Source organism: Athene cunicularia (genome assembly GCF_003259725.1).
Source record: "Athene cunicularia isolate RWA chromosome 17 unlocalized genomic scaffold, athCun1 chr17_part1, whole genome shotgun sequence".
NCBI lineage: Eukaryota > Metazoa > Chordata > Aves > Strigiformes > Strigidae > Athene > Athene cunicularia.
The window spans coordinates 12,389,986-12,409,667 of record NW_020799122.1 but is presented as its reverse complement, the minus strand read 5'-3'; the positions used below and the strand labels follow the sequence as shown (position 1 = coordinate 12,409,667).

The window sequence follows — 19,682 nt, the reverse complement described above, 5'->3', positions numbered from 1 at the left end:
ACCCTCATATGGCACTTATTTCACCAGCATATTTATAAATTTCCTTCATTCTCCCCTGATATTTAATTGATTCTATACAAATGAAAAAGCAGAGCAGGGTATGTGGGTGTTTAAAAGGAAGCTCAGCGTGTGGGAACTGTCAAGCATTTGAGCTGCTAGAACATCTCCAGCCCACCCTCTCCATCAAGAAAAATGCATTAGGATGAGTAAAGACTCCGTGACCTTACTGCTGAAATGTTTGAAGCATCATCTAATAGCGATAACCATAATTTGCTTCTTGTTACAGCCCAGGGATGAGGGCTAGAGGCTGTAGAGGGACTGGGGAGGGAGGTGGAGACCATACTGCCAAGCAGCCCACAAAGGGCAAGGCTCTTGTAAACCCAAATGTGTTCCACAACACGTGAAAGACATGCCCTTTATCTTTGGGGTTTCCAACCAAAACCCCAAAGAAACAAATCTCAAAACTCAACCACCCTGTGCTGTTCCCAGAAGCTATGAAATTATTTTTATCTCAAGGATTTTTCTCAGTGCAGATGGCCAGAGTCCTAAAATAGAATAAAGGCTTAGGCTGCCCGCCACGGATCACGCTGGTGGATCACCCCACAGTGAATGAACACACCCCTCTGTGTCCGTCCCTCCTCAAGTGCCAAAAGGCAGTAACAGCACTTTGCTGGTTTTGCAAGACATTCTGGTATCTCAGCATGGAAAACCTCATATGCAACAACCAGCCCCACTCCTCGTCAGGGAGAACATGGTTTCCTCCCCCTTGGGTCCTCTCCTGCAAGCCTTGCTTAGTCTCCCAATGCATCTGCTACCTCCTGTCTATAAGAAGGCACCAGGCTGGAGATGGCCATGCACTGTGCTCGCCACAGCAGTGAAACCCGTCTGTGTTCAGGAAGCTGCTGAGTCGTACATGCTCTTTGCCAGCCGTTTCTGAGCAATGCAAAGGCTATACCCTGCTGAGCTTCCCACACAAGTTCTCACCACACCCGGTGAGTAGGTCTTTACTAAACCCAGTCTATCTCTTTTCAAACCACTGGACATCATTTCACTTCTTCCAGCTCATGTAACACCCACAAAAAAAAACACTGAATAGAAACAGCACCAAATTCCCTGAATTCCTTCATTTTGGGGATGATTAGAGGGCATTAACTGGGCTTTGCACTTTGGGAGCTAGGTGGGAAGAAACTTGATTTTACACATAGAAAACCATCAGCAAATGGTTCAAATCCAGATAACTGCCCCAACACCATTTCAGAGATGACCCAGCAGACCTGAGACCCATGCTCCAGCCATATCTCCGCCCCTCAGAGACAAGGGGATGAGTTGGGTGTAGAATAACTAATGGGGACCCACCTCCTGTTGACTGCTGTATCCACAGACTCCCAGTGAATCATGGAAGAAAGAGACCAATGGGTCCTTGTGGCATCCTCTCATACTGTGGGTGCTGGCTGCCACTGGGGACAGGGACAGCCTGGAAGGACCACGAAACCCTGCTCTTTTGAGGCTGTTCCTAGGAAAACACTAATCACGATAAACTAATTAAACATTTTAAGATCTTTGAAAAACTTAAGCGGGCAGACACCAGAGTCACCATATACAGCACAGAAAAATCCTGCAGAAGTGGCACAGCCCAGTAAAGAGCTGATTCAGAACACCTGGACTACAGCCCCAACCAGGATCTCTGTGGCATCACCTTTCGTCCTCCTTTCTCTTCTTGACTTTTTTCAGCCCTTCAGGACAAGGACTGGCTCTTAACCCACACAGAATTTGCAAAATGGGGCAGGTGCTATAAGAGCTAGAGGCTCATGAGCAACAGCTGCCCCAGAGACAACCACTTCCCACCATTTCTCACTCTTGTCATGATCACAAGCACAGTGGAAGGTCTGGCCTGGGACCCTCTGAGCACAAAGACCCTACACCTGGGCTGAAGATGAAGGCCATGGTACTGCCTCAGCAAAAGCATCCTGCCCAGCTGCCCCCCTGCCCTGTCACACAGGAGATGTGCTAGCCACTGTCACATGCCTGCTTCGATACACAGTCCGACTGCTTTAATTAGGCATCAATTCAGCTGAAAACCATTTTTGCAGGGTTTATCCTCAGCCAGCTGAGTCCTCAGTGTGCATCACCACCAGCACCAGGACCTCCAGTGCCAGCTCACAGGTGAGGGGGCAGGTGGGGTGGACTTGCCCTTCCCTCTGCAGCCTGGACTTGCACTGGGCAAGTGCTCTCATCTACAGCAAAGGGGGCCACAGCTCAGTAGCTGAGGACAGGCGTGTTTCCTGGCTGGCCCACACTCAGGCAGGACAGAGCAGCCTTGGACAGAGCCCCTTGGAAGCTGAGTCAGTGCAGAGCCAGCAGAGCCCAGCTGCCAGGTCTTTCCAGAGCTTCATTTCCTCCTGATCAATGCAAAAGCACTCTGAGCAGGAATCAGGTGCTGGGGAAGGTGCAGTACAAATGGCTCTTTGCTGACATTCACCCAAAGCCATATTGGCATCAAGCTGGGGATTAAGAAGGGGGAAGACCTGCAGGACATGTTGCTGCCCTGTTTCTACAGGAAAGCCATACTCAGCAGCATCCTGCAGCCAAGAGGGGAGGTAGACAGCCATGGACACAACACAGGGCATCTGTGTCTCCAGGGCTGAACCAGAGGCTTTTGAGCCAGCTGCAGTCAGCCAGTAAAGGAACATCTGCTGTGCCCCCTCTCTGACTCCAGACAGTTCTTTTGGTCCCACATTCACTTAGAAATAATCACTTGCCACCACCTCTGAGCCACAGCAACACAGGATGGAAGGTGGTACATTCTCCAGACATCTCAGGGGCTTGATCAGTTGAAGGAAGAGCAAATCAACCCCTGGTTCATGAGGCATGAAAAACACTCATTCATCACCTGGATGTCCCACTCACCACTCTCAGGTGAGCAGAGTTTCATTTTAAGTCCAGGGCTGTCCAAAGAGTACCACAATCACCACGGGCCCACCTCTCATGGTGTGGCACCAAGCACAGGTGTGCTCAACATTTAAATGGAGCACAAATGGGAACCAGAATAAGCTCTTTAAACTACTCCATGCCATTCTTTGGTAGGCACATAGACAGAGCAGAGGATTCAGTTAAAACTAGCACTCAAGAAACAAATGCAGTCCTGAAACAGGGGACCTGAAATAAGCCATGGTCCATTAGTGATCCTGGGCATTACAGCTGCCAGGAGTCTTGAAGCTGCCAACAGAAGAGTGAGAGCTCCGTGTGTCAGGTGTCAGAGATCTGGCCATTATGGTAATTGCAGAGTGGGGGACACTGCTCTGCCCTGCAGGGCTCAGGGGATGCTCGAGGGGCTCTTGACGGTGGGGGCACAGCCATGGGCGCACCTATGTCTCCAGGGCAGAGGAATCTTGCTACAGGCTGGGCTCTGACACTTGGTTGCAGGGATGGTGCCCACCCCCCCCACCCCAGACACCCAAAAGCACCTGTGCTAGCTGGGACACAGCCTGTGCCCTGCCAGTGCTGAGAACACTGCAGAAGGATACCCTAGGAGGTGGGAGCAGTCTTCCTTGGGAAGTGCTGGTCTTTCTCCAGTGACTCTTAAAACCACCAGGGAGACCTGCTTGGACGAGGCAGCCCACTTTGAGAAGTAAACCTGGTGAGAGGTGACCCTGGGCCCCAAATACCCTTGATGCTCCAGGCTTTAGTTTGCCCTTCTGCTGACAGCAGCTGTTTGGGCAGAGATGGAACAGCAGCTGAAAGACACCTGAGGTAAACAACGAGAATTAAAGCAAAAACAGTCGTTAATTTAAGAATCCCATTCTGGCAGAGGACAATCCCTCAGCTGAAGGAGCATGGGCTGTTGCTGCCCACAGGCTCTGCAGATGCACCAGCTGTATGCAAGAAACATCTGCATGCAGGGAAAGCCAGAGAGCAGTGGCAATGGTTTAACTCAGGCTTATTTAACCAATAAACAACCCACTGTATTCAGTCACAACAGGTATATTAAACAGCCTCGCTGTGCATCCCTCCCTCACTCCACTGTCACAGGTTCCCATCCTTGCCCTGATGCCCATCCCCATTCAGCAACACTTGGACTCTATTCTCCAGGCTCTGGGAAGATCTATGGCAAAGTATCATCCTTCTGTTAAACAGAAATCATTCACCCTATTCCCTTCCTAAAAAGATCACTTTTCCCCTCTCCAAATTTGCAGGTCACAGTTCAAGGAAAAAGATAAGCCAAAGAGCTGCTGACAGAATGGGGAAGAGCTGCTCCCAGGCATCAGGTCCAGGGGGGGCCAGCGAGCAGCCAGCTGTGGGCACACAAGCAGGCAGAGCCCCAGCTGCCTGAATTTTAAAGCTTGCGTCGTAATTCAGCAGCGCATTTATCTCTCCTGCTGCCAGGCAAGATGCATATGCCTCCCTGAGGGGATGGCTCCAGTGTAACTTTAATTAACTTTTGATTCAGCATGAGAGGCAGGGCAGAGGCATGCCAAAATATCCGTATTCCGCAGCCCTTTCAGCTCGGCTGCCCCCGGAGTGAAGAGGCGATCACTCAGAAGAGGGACTTAACATGCCCCAAATTGTCTTTTGAATCACAGAATCATTCAGGTTGGAAAAGCCCCTCGGGATCACTGAGTCCAACCCTCAGCCCGACTCTACAAAGTTCCCCCCTACCCCACATCCCACCACAGCTCACCCCAACGGCCCTTAAAGACATCCCGGGATGGTGCCTCCCCCCCTACCTGGGCAGCCTGTTCCACTGCCTGACCAGTGCAAAATTTTTTCCTAATGTCCAGTCTGAACCTCCCCTGTTGGAGCTTAATGCCATTCTGGATATGTTTCTCTCCCTCTATCATCTACAGGAGCCTCTGGGGCACCATCCAGATAATTCGCAGCCCTTTCACTGCTAGAGCCCTTGTGGATGTGCCACTTTGGACCAAGCCACTCCTGTGCTGGGCAGGGCAGGGCAGCAGGGACAAGGTGGTGGTGGGTCCCGAAGCAAGAGGCATCCCAGCTGCAGACCCGAATCCAGCAGAGGACAGACAGCCAGGTAAAGCTGGTGTGGGACCTTGCTGGTTCAGAGGGTCATCCCAGGAGAAATTTTATTTCCCCTTGCACATTTTACACTCTCCAGCCAAAGCAGAACTGTAGTAAATATCCAGTAGATAAAACCAAAATCCAGTTAGAGCATCTCAGACATTTTTCCCAGCAGTGGAAAATTAATCACAGCAGCCCCATCAACTCCAGCTGGCTCATCCCCAACACTACAGCTATGGTCTTCAGCAGCTAAATGATTGATTTTTCCAGGCAGCTTAAAACAAGTTAATGAGGGACAAAGAATTTGGAGCAAATATTATCAACCCTTCATAGATACAGGGCAGAAAAAACATTTTCTGCTTCTTAGCCCTCTTCCTGCAAAAAGCTAGAGCAAAATTATTCCAACAGGTTTGGCAGAGACTGTTGTGCTTTAAAGCTTTCTCAACACTGGAAAAGCACATTTTCAGACCTGCTTCCACTGCATTATGCAGCTCATGCACAGAAACAAACCACCCCCTCTCACACTATACAGAGAAAGTCAGGAGGTAACAAATCCTCTATTCACCGGTACTGAAGAGGGCTCATTTCAGACAGCCCATATCTCAGTCTCTGACATCCAAATCTTCCCAGGAGCTGGTGTGATGGCCAATGCTGGCACATTGGACAACTGCACACCTCTGCTACCCTGGCTGCACCAACAGGCACGCAAGAAAACACACTGGCTTCAAGACTCTGTGTTATATCAAACATGACTGAAGCTCCAGGTCTCAGCTGTGGCAGAGGGTTTTGAATTGCAAACACAGATACGTTCGTTCACCTTTTTTTTTTTTTCCCTGCAACAGATTAATCCATGCTCAGAAAAAAAGCTACTTCATGAAACAGCTGCTGATGGCGGGAGGCCAGCAAGGCAGCACCATGTGGGCACTGGGCCATCTGTACACAGTAAACTACCTGCCAGAGTCTGCATGAGGTAAGTAGGTAAGAAATAATTTAAAAGGCCATGTTTTGAGATGGAGGTAACCAGACCCATCTTGTAGCAGTCAAAATCACATGTCAAAGCATTCTTCTTTCTTTCTGCAGGGCAGGGGCTGTTTTCTTTCTTTAATCTTTTTCTTCCTACAATAATACATACTTATGCTCTCATTCAAGCTCCCACTTCATAATAAGCAAATCAGGAACTAGACAGCCATCAACCCTCTCTCCCATCAGACAGTTCCATACTTTTCCACAGCTCACCGTTGCAGCTGACCGTTGTTTTTCCCTGCCACCTTTGCACAGCCTGGCAGTTTCTTATCTCTCTTTCAAGGCCTGTTTCTCCTCAAAGCCTTGCTCCTTCCCAGGCCTGCGCAGAGCTGACCAGCCGATGTCGATTTGCCTCTTAACATATTGAATCTCCCACAGCTGCGCAGGGCTGACACTCCCACACCATCTCAGCACTGCAGGCAAGTGCTTTCTCAGAAGTTCAGCATCTCCACAACACTTTTGGGTACCACATCCCTGCCCTGCACTTGTCCATCACCCAAGCCCCTGCAGCTATGCTGTGCAGATGCAGTGGAGACAGTCCCTGCTCTGACAGCCTCCAGGATACATCCTGCAGGACACAAGTCCTTCCCAGGGGAGTGAAGGACAGTGAGCAAATCCTGCTATGTCAGCATGAGGTTGGTCTGTCTGTCTTAGGGGCAGTACCCCAAGACAAGTTTGCCTCAAGCATCCAGGACTCCTCTCTGTCCTCTCTACTCTGAGCCTTCCTCTTGCCACCAGCTGCTGTATCAAATCCACCACTAGCTTATTAAAAATCATGAGACTTGTGGGAAGTTAAACTTCAGCTGGTTGACAAGCTGCCCAGATCTCCCCCATGCCTCAGAAAGTCAGGTTACCCCTGCTAGGGAAATTAATCAATTATTTACCCCCATCAAATCCATTTCTTCATGTAATGCTATACAAACAAGCAGTATCTGCATAACAACACATGTTATAAGAAGCTTCTCAAGGCAAGCAAGCTGCTTCCAAGAGCTCTGCACCCAATGTCACAGACAGCTAATGCCAGGGACACTGAATGAAGTCTCTCTCCAGGAAACAAAGTATCACTCAGAAGCTCCCAAAGGGCCAAGGGAAGAGAAATAGATTTGCTCCCGAGATGAGCATTTTCTTATCAGTGTAGCACAGCAGACTGAGCCCCTACGTCAATCCCAACTCCATACAGACGTTATCTCATACCAGTCCACTATTGCAAAGCAGAAAGTCTTGGCTATCCCTAACAGATGGAAAAGCTAAAACATAAGAAAAGTTAAGTGACTTGCCCAAGGCCAGTGTCAAGGTGGGCTGAGATGTAACGGGCGAGAAGGGTGCCCCTCACCTCTGGGGTCACAGACCTGCCTCTGCTCATTTGCCTTCTGGGCTTCCACTTGCAGCTCAGCACAGCAGGGATACAGTGATTTGTACTGAGTAACTCTCAATGCATTATTTTCTTCTATGAATCTGCCCAATAAAGATTTTGAAACGACATAAAATTTTAGCTCCAAAACATACTTTGGCCAGAAGTTGCACAGCTCAGTAGCATGGCCCGCTGCACAGGGAGCAAGAATCAGATGTGCTGAGCCTGAATGCCCCATGCCCCAACGTGACTGCAGAGCCCTCAGCCCGGCGCTGGCAGAGCAGCAGTGCTTCGAACAGACTGCCCAGAGGGCAGGCTCATGACCACAGTGGGTCGGCACATCACAGTTTGTTCGCTGCCCACTTCCACACCAAGGAAGGAGGGCAGCAGTCAGCAACCCAGGCAGCAACCAAGCAGTAAGGAGTAGGAGGCTGGTGAAGACACAGTTTGTGCAGCTTACCTCTCCCAGGACATTAAGGCCCATTTCCACCCCACTGTAACTCCAGCAATAGGGAGATGACTCACAGTACATGCACCTCATCTAATCACAGCTGTCACCGAAGGCATGGGAGGAGCACAGCACCAAACAGCCACCTGCTAAATAGCAGCAACACAACACTTCAAGTTCAGTGGCAAGAGAAGTACACCTCTAGCACGAAGCACTCGCATTGAAGATCAGGCGGGGCAAGAGCCAAAGCACTTGCCATCAGTGCTCAAAGTTGCCTCAGAAACTGTAGTTCAAGCCAAAACCTCATGGCCTTACTTTATGTAAAGCCAGGCTGCTGCTTTACATAAAGTTTTCATTGCAAAATCTGCCCTTAGAAGAGATTATGCAAGACAATTTGAACAGTAGGAGACCCTGAAGTGTTTTCTTTGAGGACCCCAAAATTTTAAACTCTGACTCCAGGAAACTAACAGGCTGCCAGTTCCCGGCACAAAAGCAGCTTCTGAGCTCACAAGGCAGACAAGCAGAAGCTTCTCTATACAGCAAGAAGCAGGAAGGTGGCATAAAAATCACAACTTCTGCAGTAAGTGGCCTTCCCTACTTATGCCCCATGCTCTCCAGGTAACTCCTGTGCCACTCCTCACGTGCAGGTGCAGTCTGAAGATACTGAACATACTCCTGAAAGCTTTGCTAACTGCTGCAGAAAGGTGTTTTGCTTAAGAGAGGACCCCCAGTTTCAAACCATTAGCTTATACATTGCTTTGGGATCCTCTGAAACATCACTAGAAAGCACCAAACCTGATGATCACCAGGCTAATAGTTCAAAGAGAAAATAACAACAGTATCAACAGCAAGCACCAGCAGTGGGGTCTGATGCAGGATTTACTGTGCAAGGACCTTGCCTGGTGGAGCAGCACAACAGAGATGCTGGAAACACAGATGCAACACACCTCACACAGTGTTCCTGCCAGGTGCAAGTAGCGACATTCCTGTGAGAGCAGAGTAAGATTCAATGGGAAAAGGACAATCAAATAGGTACTGCTGGGTACTTCGAGTGACTCAGCCCTACCTCCTGCCTGTGGAAGGACCGTGGGCCAGGCGAGGACAGTCCGGTGAGGTCCCTGCGGGATCCTGCAGGGCTCCCAGTGCTGACAGGCCCAGCCCGTGATGAGCTGATGTCCCAGCTTTGCAGCCTGGGGCATCCTTCAGCCTCGCTGCTGGGTCCGGCTTAGCTTTATATTCTTTCTCTTCAGAGACAGGAGCACTGTCTTGCTTTTGTGATTTATAACCATCCACGTGCAGGTAGCTCCACTGTGAACACTTCTGCTCCAGTCAGTGTCTGTTTGGCCCCTTGTGCCATGCTGTGACGGACCTTGCATGGTAACAGCAATCCTCTGTGCTGTCCTTTTACCATTTGTTTACCCCACAGCTTTACCTACATTTGCATGCAGCTGTTTACCTACATTTTGCATGCAGCTGACTCCAACTCAGTTTTCCCTGTTGTCCGGCTGTTTTGGTTTTTTTTAAAAAGAAAAGCAAGATACATTTGGGATTGAGGCTGAAGGCAGGATCTGGCAGCTTGAGCATGCTCTCTCCTGGGTACTGTTTCTGCACTGGAATTTCTGAACTTGGCAGGGAAATGGAAGAAAGAGACCCTGAAGCTGCTGGTCACAGATGTGGGAGAACGCTGCCTGAGCAGCCTGAGCCATACCTTGCTGCATCAGGGCCCTGCTCCTCAGGCTGCTCTGGGGCAGATTCATGTCTCCAAACCAGACACACCAAGAAACGGCAAGGGAAGAGGGACCTTTCTGTAGAGCAGAGACTGGGCTGAAAACACATATCTCCTTTAGCAAAGCAATCTGAGGCAACATGTGCACAGTACGTGCAATAAACATGAGAGCAGCATCAAAGTGAAATTACTTGCTTGGGCATAGGGAAGGGTGACACAGACCAATTGCCTAGGAACTCCACACCAAGCACAACTCTATCCCCCCCCCCCGCTAGTCGGTATTGTACTAAGTTATAACAATGCACTTATGCTGATGTAAAAAGTGCTAAAGCGTTGAAGTACTGAAGCCTGAACAACAGGCCCCAAGCTGAAGCTGCTAACTTAGTCTGTAATCATTGACTCACTAGTGAAAGATGGAGCTTAGACAAAATATAATCAGGAGTGAGGAGAGAATGTATGCAGCTTCCCTTGTTTAGCCTGTTCAAGGCTGAGAACCCAAGGATCTGGCCTTGTTAGAAACTCCCTTGGTTTCCCCCCCAAGCCCTGGCCAGGCTTTGGGTGGAATCCAACAGGAGAATGAAACCAGAAATTTTCCACTCAAAACAAAGGTGCCAGCTGTTCTGGCCTGTCGATCTCTGGTCTGTAAGGCTGGGCCTGTTTGCAGCGACTTTGGCAGCCTCACCTACGGGTGGAGGCACCGCTCAGGATTTCCCCCTTGCCGGGACAGGCTCTGCAAACCCTCGCTGTAACCAGGGCTGCCCAGCCACTGCGGGGCTGGGTGATGATAACATATGCAAGTGGTGATGTATTTGTCTTAATCTCCATTCTCTCTCTCGTGTAGTAATGATTTAATGCATTACCCTGTATCCTCCTGTTTGCTGCTTTAAGTGCACTATTCTGCTTTTTCTTACTGCATGTTTTCTGTATTACACTGTTATCACTAGTAAGATACGCCTGCTCTTTTCACTCTAGTGTCTGAGTTTAATTGGTATCCTTAATCAGCAGAATAGATGGGCACCACAGCATTTCTCCATCAATACAAACACTGCTGCGTGCTCTGCAGGTCACAGCAACCCTGCTATGAGGGCACCCAGAACCCATTTAGGCTATTTGGTGAGGATAAGACAAACAAAAACCTGGGTCATGCAGGAGCAGGAGGCAGCTGGTAACAAGGAAGGCTGGGTAGCCAGTCTCTGTGCTGCACCAGTGACTAAGGTGTGCTCCAGAGCTGGGCAGGGCTCCCAGGACAGCAATGTGTGACTGAGGCACACACTCAGCCCTCTGTCCCCTCCACAGCACTCCCATCCCTACCAAAGAGCAGGGGCCAGGGAGAGGTGGCAGACAAGAAGAGGCAGTTAGCCCCCTGCCCTCCTCTCCAGCCCTGCTGGCTCCATGGGGATGCCCCCCGCAGTCACAGCTGGAGGTACATGGAACTAGGAGCAGCGGTTATCCCAGACATCAACACAGGCTGCAGGGGAAGATGCTTGAAGCAGCCACACAGGCTCTCCTGGGTGAGGGTCCTTAAATCCCCTCTGCAGAGGGATTAGCCAGCCAGGGCAGTTTTTGTAAGAACAAAATCAGGTGGAGCAAAGAAGACTGGTTGGATACACCAGGAAACTTCATTTTATGGTTGACACAGACCCTCTTCCCCTGAAGCACTGTAGATCCTCCCTATCAGATCTGGCACGGGGCACTGACGTGTGGAGAGCAACATCATCTAGTTGTTACAGACCACAGGTTTTGACCACATCTCCCCAAGGCCCAAGACATGATGTCTTAAAGCCCCTTGTACTCCTACATGACAACTGCCAATGAGGGAAGCAACAGAAATCCCTTCTCTGGGATGTCCACGGGTCATGTTCACCACGTGAAAGGTAGGTTCTGCAGATCACAACATAAGATGCAGTTTCAAAACCACTTTCTAGTACAGAAAGGAAACACTTAGACATACCTAGATGTTAAGGTTCTTAATGGCTTCTAGAATATTTACTGCCCATTGACTGCTATGTTGTAAACACAGTTGCTAAGATGCAGCTGTACAATGAGACACCATCTTGAGAAGTGGCCTTCCACTGCAGCACAGGATCTGAGAGCAGCTGGCTGGGCAGTTACTGCACTGAGACTCAGGGCAGCAGCAACCTGCAGCACTGCCCAGCCCAGCTGTACTCACAAGTACACCCGACACAAAAGTACTCTGCAACTTGGGCTACAAACTCCTCCCTCAAATTGCTGACCATTTCAGAGCCCCTGAAGCTCCTCCAGCCCAACCATGAACCTCACCTTGACCGTTCCCAACTCCCCCAGATCCCTCAGTGCTGGGTCAGCCCGACTCTTCAACCCTTCCAGGGATGGGGACTTCCCCCCTGCCCTGGGCAGCCCATTCCAATTCCCAACAGCCCCTTCTGCACAGAAATCCTTCCTCAGAGCCAGCCTGACCCTGCCCTGGGCAGCTTGAGGCCATTCCCTCGGGGCCTGATGCTAGCTCCTTGGCTCCAGAGACTCATCCCCCCTCTCTGCACCCTCCTGGCAGGGAGTTGCAGAGGGCCAGGAGGTCTCCCCTCAGCCTCCTCTTCTCCAGACTGAACCCCCCCAGTTCCCTCAGCCGCTCCCCAGCAGACCTGTGCTCCAGACCCTGCCCCAGCTCCATTGCCCTTTTCTGGACACGCTCGAGTCATTCAATGGCCTTTTTGGGGTGAGGGGCCCAAAACTGAACACAGTAATTTCACTCACATTTTCCTTACAACCAACACCACAAATGCAGTGGGGACAAGCTGATTTGCACATGGCATCAGGCACCTGTCAGCAGACTGGCATCCCCGGGCTGTCAGTCAAGCTGTGCTCTGGGTACCCACAGCTCCATGGCTCCATTTCCTTTGGGGAAACTGGGAAAGAGATTAACAGGGACTAAAATCAACTCCATTCACAGGGCAGATGTGTCAGTGATCTCAGCAAAACCAACAGGTTGGCCAGGCAAGTCCATTTGTGGGGTGAAGCTCCTGTGACCGAAAGCTCATATTAGGATGCAGATGCATCCCCATTTACCTTGGTGGTCAGTCCCGGGCACATCTCTCCACACTGCAGGGTGGTCACTTCAGGTATAACTGGCCCAGTTTGCTGCCCAGAGAGCTATCCTGGTTTCCCTGATCTCCCTCCTGCCTCCTCCTTCTACAATGTCCATCAAGAGCAACATATTCAGTGCTAAGGTGAGAACCCCAGCTCCGTTCTCCTGTTTCACTTCTCTCAAGACACAAACACCCCTTCACAGGCTGTATGATGCATCTGACCAAGCTTGTGACCAGCTAAGCTCCACAGAGCACCCTGCTACATCATCCTGCCTCACCTGTGAGCATGGATCATCTTCCCTGCAACAAGGAGCAGCTGCCTGCTCCTACAGGTGGCAGAGAAGATCATCAGTGAGCTATCAAGTGATCATCAGCAGGTGTCAAAGCAGAGAGGTGCTCTCAATCGTGGCAGTGCTGTCCCTGTGCTCAGGCCCAGTCCAACTGAATAACATACAAGTAGCCCCATCAACACCAGCCAGGTGCCTCAGTGTCCACATCATTAAGACAAATGAACGCCAGACAGACAACCCACCAGGAACACTGCTTTCAAGCAGACACATTGCCAGCAACAAACCTCCAGTGTTGACAGCTGAGAAGCACCTGTATTGCTCTGCAGAAAACCACAAGAAGACACAGGTGTAAGTGACACATTTCCTCTTTTAAGAATTTCCTTCTCTTGTCCAGCTGCTTTTCTCCTCTGGCAAGACCTTAAACAAAGCCATCATCTCTCCCAGACCTCCTTGGTGCCCCCAGCTCTCCCAGGCCAGCATGCCCATGGCCCCCAGTTACAGCTGGCAGGAGCAGGGGGGCTGACATGTCTGTGGCAGCACAATCAGGCAGCAACTCTGCTCTGATGGAGGGTTGCCACACTTCCCTCCACCCCTGCTTTCAATCACTTCAGGATTATCAAGGACCCTGGGAGGTTTTCAAGGATGCTCTTTTCTGTGTGCTTGCTGTTAGTGAAATATTTAAATGAAGTCAGAGAGTGTCCCTGGAGGAGCTGAGCAACCAGTCAAGCCTCTCATCTGAAGCCCAGCCCAGGACACCAAGCAGTTCTGGGCATTTCCAAGCCAACCAGCAGCCATGCTGCCCCATCAGGAACTTGTGGGGTGGCAGCTGCCTGTCCCAAATGATGGAGGTCTCTGCAGGTAAAAGTTGAAAGATCACTGACAGAACTACAGGTGTGACAGCCATAGCCAATTTGGTCCCAAAACATCAGCTTGAAGAGGAGCCTCTGTCAGGTGCAAAAGAGCCAAGCAGAAAAGATCCAGCATATGGAAAATCCCTGCTGAGGAGGGATGGGGGCCCAGATGCATTTCAGTGACTGCCCTGGTCATGGGAGAGTGACTTTGGGTAAGGGACCCCTGGGACCCCCAGCTGGGTCTGCAGACCAGGGCAACAAAGAGGAACACAGAGAGACTTGAATTGGTCTAAGGACCTGCCTTTTTCAGACCCAAACTCATAGAAACACTGTGTTCTCCAAAGCACAGCCTGACATCACTCTGTAGGTCATTTAATGCAATGCAAGATATTTGTTCCCTTTGTGCTCCTTGGGAGGGATCTTCTAGAAAAGACTTGTGTGATCACACTGCCTCCCCATGTTTGTCCTGCCTTGGACAATTTTGGGGCTCACTTGTCATTTCAGCCACATTTGACAGATGGGTCAACACCTCAGAGGTGCATTGTTTTGTGAAAAGAGGTGCATATGGGGAAGTGAGAGCGTTTGTCCTCCCAGTACGAGATGCTTCAGCCTTTAGCAGACATTTGAGAATCCACACCCCAGAGCAGCTGCCACAAGGTCCAGCAGTGAGAGAGGCTCTGATAGGAGCTTGCACCTTCTTGACACCATGAACAGCATAGCATCATACCCAACTGGAAGAAACCCTTGAAGAGAGACCCTGGTCAGCACAGGGACTGCTCATGTCTGCCAAAATATCTGCTGCAGCTCCTCTTGCCAACATAAGACAACGTGGGACAACCAGAAGCCTGCTGACACGAAACAGAGGACCACAGAGTTGGGTCCTGCCACAAAAGGAAAGTTTATAGCTTGAGAAACTGTGTGCACAGACCCTTCTCATACCATAGAGGAGGAAAAATGTTGATGTGTCACTCCACAGGCACTATGGCTTACTTTGGTCCTTTAAACAAGCCTGAGGTTGCTTTTGAGCCCTGTCCCACATCAATGCCTGTCCCTCCCACCAGCCTGCCACACAGCTGTGCTGGCCATGCACACCCATTAGCAGCTGCATCCAGGACCTCCTCCTCGAATATCCCTGGATTTGGAGGAGTCCTTTGCAGAGTAAATGCACAACAACAAACACCTGCCAGAAGTGCATGGGCTGCTCAGTTTAAGAAAAGACGACAGTGAAAGTGCAATTTCTGGGGGGCAGAGCCTCTCTCCTGCACTCTTGCTGACATCTTCCCCAGGCTGCAAAGCAGCCAGGTGGTCCCTCTAGTTCATGCCCACTCCTGCCTGCAGTGTGGAGCTGTGGGTCCTGGCAGCAGCCTCCCACCAAGCACCACTGGCAGATCTGGTGCACCCCAGAGCACCGATTGTGCCATCTTCCGAGGCTGTGGGGTCCAGAGCCACGGCCTGGCAGCCCATGAGCTGCTGGTCCAGACAGCGAAGGTGGCAGCCTGAGCCAGCCTCGTGCCTGGTCAGCTCTGTGGGGCCCAGCCCCAGCTCACGCCGCTGCAGCAGCGCAGCCACGTCACTCCTCAGCTAAATGCCTCACGAAGGTCACTGTGCCACTAGACCTGACCTCCTAAAGAATCTTATCAGGAGGCTGGTGCAGTACTACTACTTCACACCGTACATGCATGTTCTGCTTTGGCAAGCCTGCACATGGATTGATGTCAGCAGTTGGTCACCCAGCTGGTACAAAACACACGATGCCTCCTGCATCCAAGGCTCAGCACTGCACCAGGGCGCTCCCAGCTCACCCCGCTCCTCAGGGACGTTGTTTCTTTGTATCTCCAGTGCCAACATGCTGATCTCTGGCTCAAAGCACCAGCCAACAGAGCCCCAGGAACACCCACCCAGTACTTTACAGGGATAGGAGCAGCAAAAGGCAAGGTCAGACCTTTCCTCTCATGACCACCAGCCCCCAAAAAAAGATTAGAGTAAGCACAGCCTCTGCAGGGAGGCCTTCTCCCAGCCAGACACTGCAGCCCTCCATATCACATCCCCTGTGAGCTGAGACCTGCCCCACAGCATTTTCCTGGGCTATGACACTTCTGCAGTCCAGAAGAAATCCAGCTGCCGCTCAAAGGCATGGCCGCACCTTCCCCTGCTTCCGCTGCCTCTGCACTGCACCAGCCTCGCACTGACTGTCTTGTGAGCCAGACCTGAAAACCAATCCCTCAGAAAAATTAACTCAACAGGAGGAAAGGGGAACTATTTTTCATCTGGCTCAGCTGCCTGGTCCTGCTCTTTATCCAACAGCGCAAACTTGCGCCTGGGAGGGACCCTGACAAGCACCTGATCAGGAGGGGGTGCCCCAACTCCTAGCTCCGACCTGAGCATACACAAGACTGAGTGACCAGGTAAACTTGGCCTTGCTGCAATTACAGGGCCAGCTTCCCACTTCCATTGCCTTTTTTGGCCTCTGCAGTACACAGGCCAATGTCCAACATTCCCCTTTTTAAATCCTTGACCACCTTCTGTATTTTTCTCCACTTGCTCCATACGCTGAAGTGTAGGGACCTCTTCCAAAATAAAGCTGCATTTTTTTGTCCTAGGGAATGCTCCCAGGCTGTTAGCTGAAAGCAAGAGAGAAGATGCACTGTCCAAATACACCATGTCCTTGCTCTCAGCTCCATGTCTCAATGCTATTTCATGCAGTCACAGCAAGCAGCCAGAGGAGCATGGAAAACAGGAGCCAGGCAGCTCTGCCAGGAACCACAGCATCAGGCAGAGGAGTCAGCGAGGCTGCATTTGGCCAATACTCAGGAGTTCCGCAGGTGAACACTGACAGCGCTCAGCCTCAACTATGGCTCATCAGGGAGTTGAGTTGCCACCCACAGAGCCAAACCACCCCACTGCTGCCCCAGAGAGCCAGGAGCTGAGCAGCAATGCAGACCTGCTGGGGATGCCTCTGAGCATGTAACAGTTACTGCTTGAGCTCAAAGGGGCTCTGGGAATTTTTATAAACCAAGATACACAGATACTACTTCCTCCAAAGAGAGAAACTTAAGTTACACAATTACTATGTGCAAGGCTATTTAGGACTTACTATGCACTTAACCCCTCTTTTTATTTTCAATACATTTGAATGTTCCATTTCCATCCCGCAGGCTAGGACAAAAGGACCTTTACACCAGCCATTCTTTAGCTGACACAGTCCACAGAAACAGATCCACAGAAAGGCAGCACAATGCCACACGTTATTAGAGCAACACATGCTGCTCAGTACCTGACCAATGTCTCCACTTTCACAGAACAGGAATTTAGAAACAACCTGGGGCAGATGGAAGAAGGATTTACATAATTTTAAATGAATAGACAAAATACAAATGCAGGATGGCACTGTTTGGTCCAGGGGTCACTCTAAGCAGCCCCTTCTCTTTTATCCCACCTTGGTGGGAGATTGGAAGGAGCTTGTCCAGCTGGAGCTGCCATGGGCTGACAGTCTGAAAGTACCACGAGAGAGACTCCCCTTTCTCAGTTTAGTATCTTTGTATCTGTTTAGTATTATTGACAGGGGAGGGACAAAACCAGACTGTTTCTTTTTTCAGATCCTGTCCCATCCACCAGCAAGTATTTTCATTTCTGAAGATACTAAGAGCCTTTTTAAGGGTATTATTTTATTAGGATTGGTTTACACAGAAGGCTTTGGTGAAAAACTTTTTCCTCACCCCAGGACAAATGTCGTTGCCAATGTCACCTCATGGATTTTCCTAACCTCTTCATAAAGCTTGGCAGTGAGTAGAGATCCTTTTTTTCTTTCTTCTTCCCTTAAAGCCCTGGTTTACACACCTCACAACCATTACTTGTAGCCTAACTGCAAAACTCTTCAAGACAGAATTTAGGTAAGCAGTACTCTAAAAATAAGATCTTAATCCTGCTGCGTGCAGCACAGCCTTCAACCTGAGCCCACATGGGATCTTCTCCAAGGACCAGTTCCAGCCTCTCCTTTCCACTGCAAAAGCAAACCATTTCCTACTAATGTGTTTAGTTTTCTTTGTATCAGCTCATATTTTAAACTAAGACATCTGAAGATTATATAGTGGTTTATGAAGTAGAAGATCCTCCTATGTCATAGCCTTTTCCTCTCTGGGGATGTGGGAAGAAAATTGCTTGAGCCTTCCTCTTTGAAGAAATAAACCTGTTCAAGAGCATCAAGCCAGAACAGTCTTAAAAAAGACAGCCCCTACAAAAGTCAGGATTTCAAAGTCTTAATTATAATGACACTTTACTGAAAGCACTACCCTGAGAAGTGCAGGAAATTAAATTAAAAATAATGTAATTGAAATATTGCTCAGAACTCCTCTAATATTTTAATTCTATTAAATTCATAAAGAAAGCATAATACTGTTTAAGTCCTAACACACTAAAAACATTTTTCAATTAAGTAACCAGTCAGGAATAAATCTTATGGAAGTTTCAGGCAAGAAGTAGGCATGATCTCTGTACCTCCTCAGGTGGGAACCTGAATACAAAATCAGTCCTAGAGAAGCCCTGGCCAGAAGCACTCATGAATTCTCAGTCTGGTGTTATGCTTTCATCACACAAAGACAGGCTAGATCTGACTTCCACCCAGTTTTGTTATCTTGTGACTGCCTGAACCAAACCGATCTCCCATGCTGTGGTTGCCTCTGTGTGGTTGCAGATGGTAATAGTAGACATGAAAATGCTGCTTCTGCAGCTTCCCACCCATGATCACATCCTTTAAATCTTCTTCCTGTAACAGCTCTTTTGGTCTTCAGTAAGCTAAATCCGTTCCTTTATAAACTTCTATGACATTCACAGACAGCTTGTAAAATCTCTGAAACATTTTGAATAAGCTGACAGTGTACTGAACCTTTGATGTAAAACCAGGCCCTTTTTTTGCATGTTTATACAGCACTTGGCACAAGAAGATCAAGCTAAATCATAGGTACTGCTGAGTTTACTTCAGCCATACTAGCAGGTTCAGCCCTGTTTGCAGTGCAACTTTCTCCATCTTTCCCTTCAAGGCCACATGCCATTTGGGGTGTCTGCTGTGGCCTCCCTCTGGAACAAAAACCTAAAGAAACCACCCATTAAACCATTTCATACTGCTCCTGACTTGCTCTCAGAGCAGCCTAAGTGCCTTCTCTCCCCAGTATGCCCAACCACAGGGCCACCAGTGTATCACCACCATGGGAACACGCTCCAGTCTTGTCACACACATGCTCCTGCTGAGACTTAGGGGCATCATCCAGCCCTCCTCTCCTCTCCTCTGCTGCTCTCTCACTCACCACTCCTCACCAGAGATACGGATCCTCAACCCGATTTCCTCCTGTGCTACATCCCCACTTCCCTCATCTCCACTGGGTACTAAGCTGAGCTGCCATGGCCCCTGTGAGCTGGCTAGGCTGGGCTTTCACTCCTCCCCTGCTCTTTCCTTCTTACACCTCACAGAGGGGACCTGAGGTACCACCACTCGTCCTTGCAAAGGGCAGCACCAATTCAACACCCAGAGCAAAAGCTATAGAGGTTTGAAGAACAGAAGCCAGCAGCAAGGTCAGGGTGGAGACACCCCATCCCCTCCCCGCAGATCTGCAGGGACAGTGTGGAGGCCTAGCGCCGGCCCTGAGCCTCGCTGCCTACCTGCCCCCTCCAGAGTCCTAAAGGCCAGTCAGCACGGACAGCACAGCTGCTGCCTGCAATGGCCGGCAGCACGGCGGGGAGCTGCGAAACACCACCCGTCCCCTCAGAGGGGCACACAGACCCCTGACAGAACCCCTAAGCCTGCTCTGGGAGCCGCCCCTGCTCCCTGCACCTTCTCCGGGGACCAGGAGGCGAGGCCTGCCCCAGCCCCGCCTGCCCCAGCCCCTGCCGCAGCGCCCCCTTGGGTCAGTGTTTTGCAG

General features: G+C 50.2%; 1 protein-coding gene across 1 annotated transcript in view; it reads left to right on the top strand.

The window, feature by feature from the left end:
* Positions 1-11,365: 11,365 nt before the first annotated feature.
* The window catches only part of DPP7 (dipeptidyl peptidase 7), a 32,667-nt gene continuing 24,350 nt past the window's right edge, over positions 11,366-19,682 (top strand). Inside the window, exon 1 of the mRNA XM_026860709.1 lies at positions 11,366-11,441. Within this exon, the coding sequence (XP_026716510.1) occupies positions 11,366-11,441 (76 nt within the window). The remainder of the gene's footprint in view (positions 11,442-19,682) is intronic.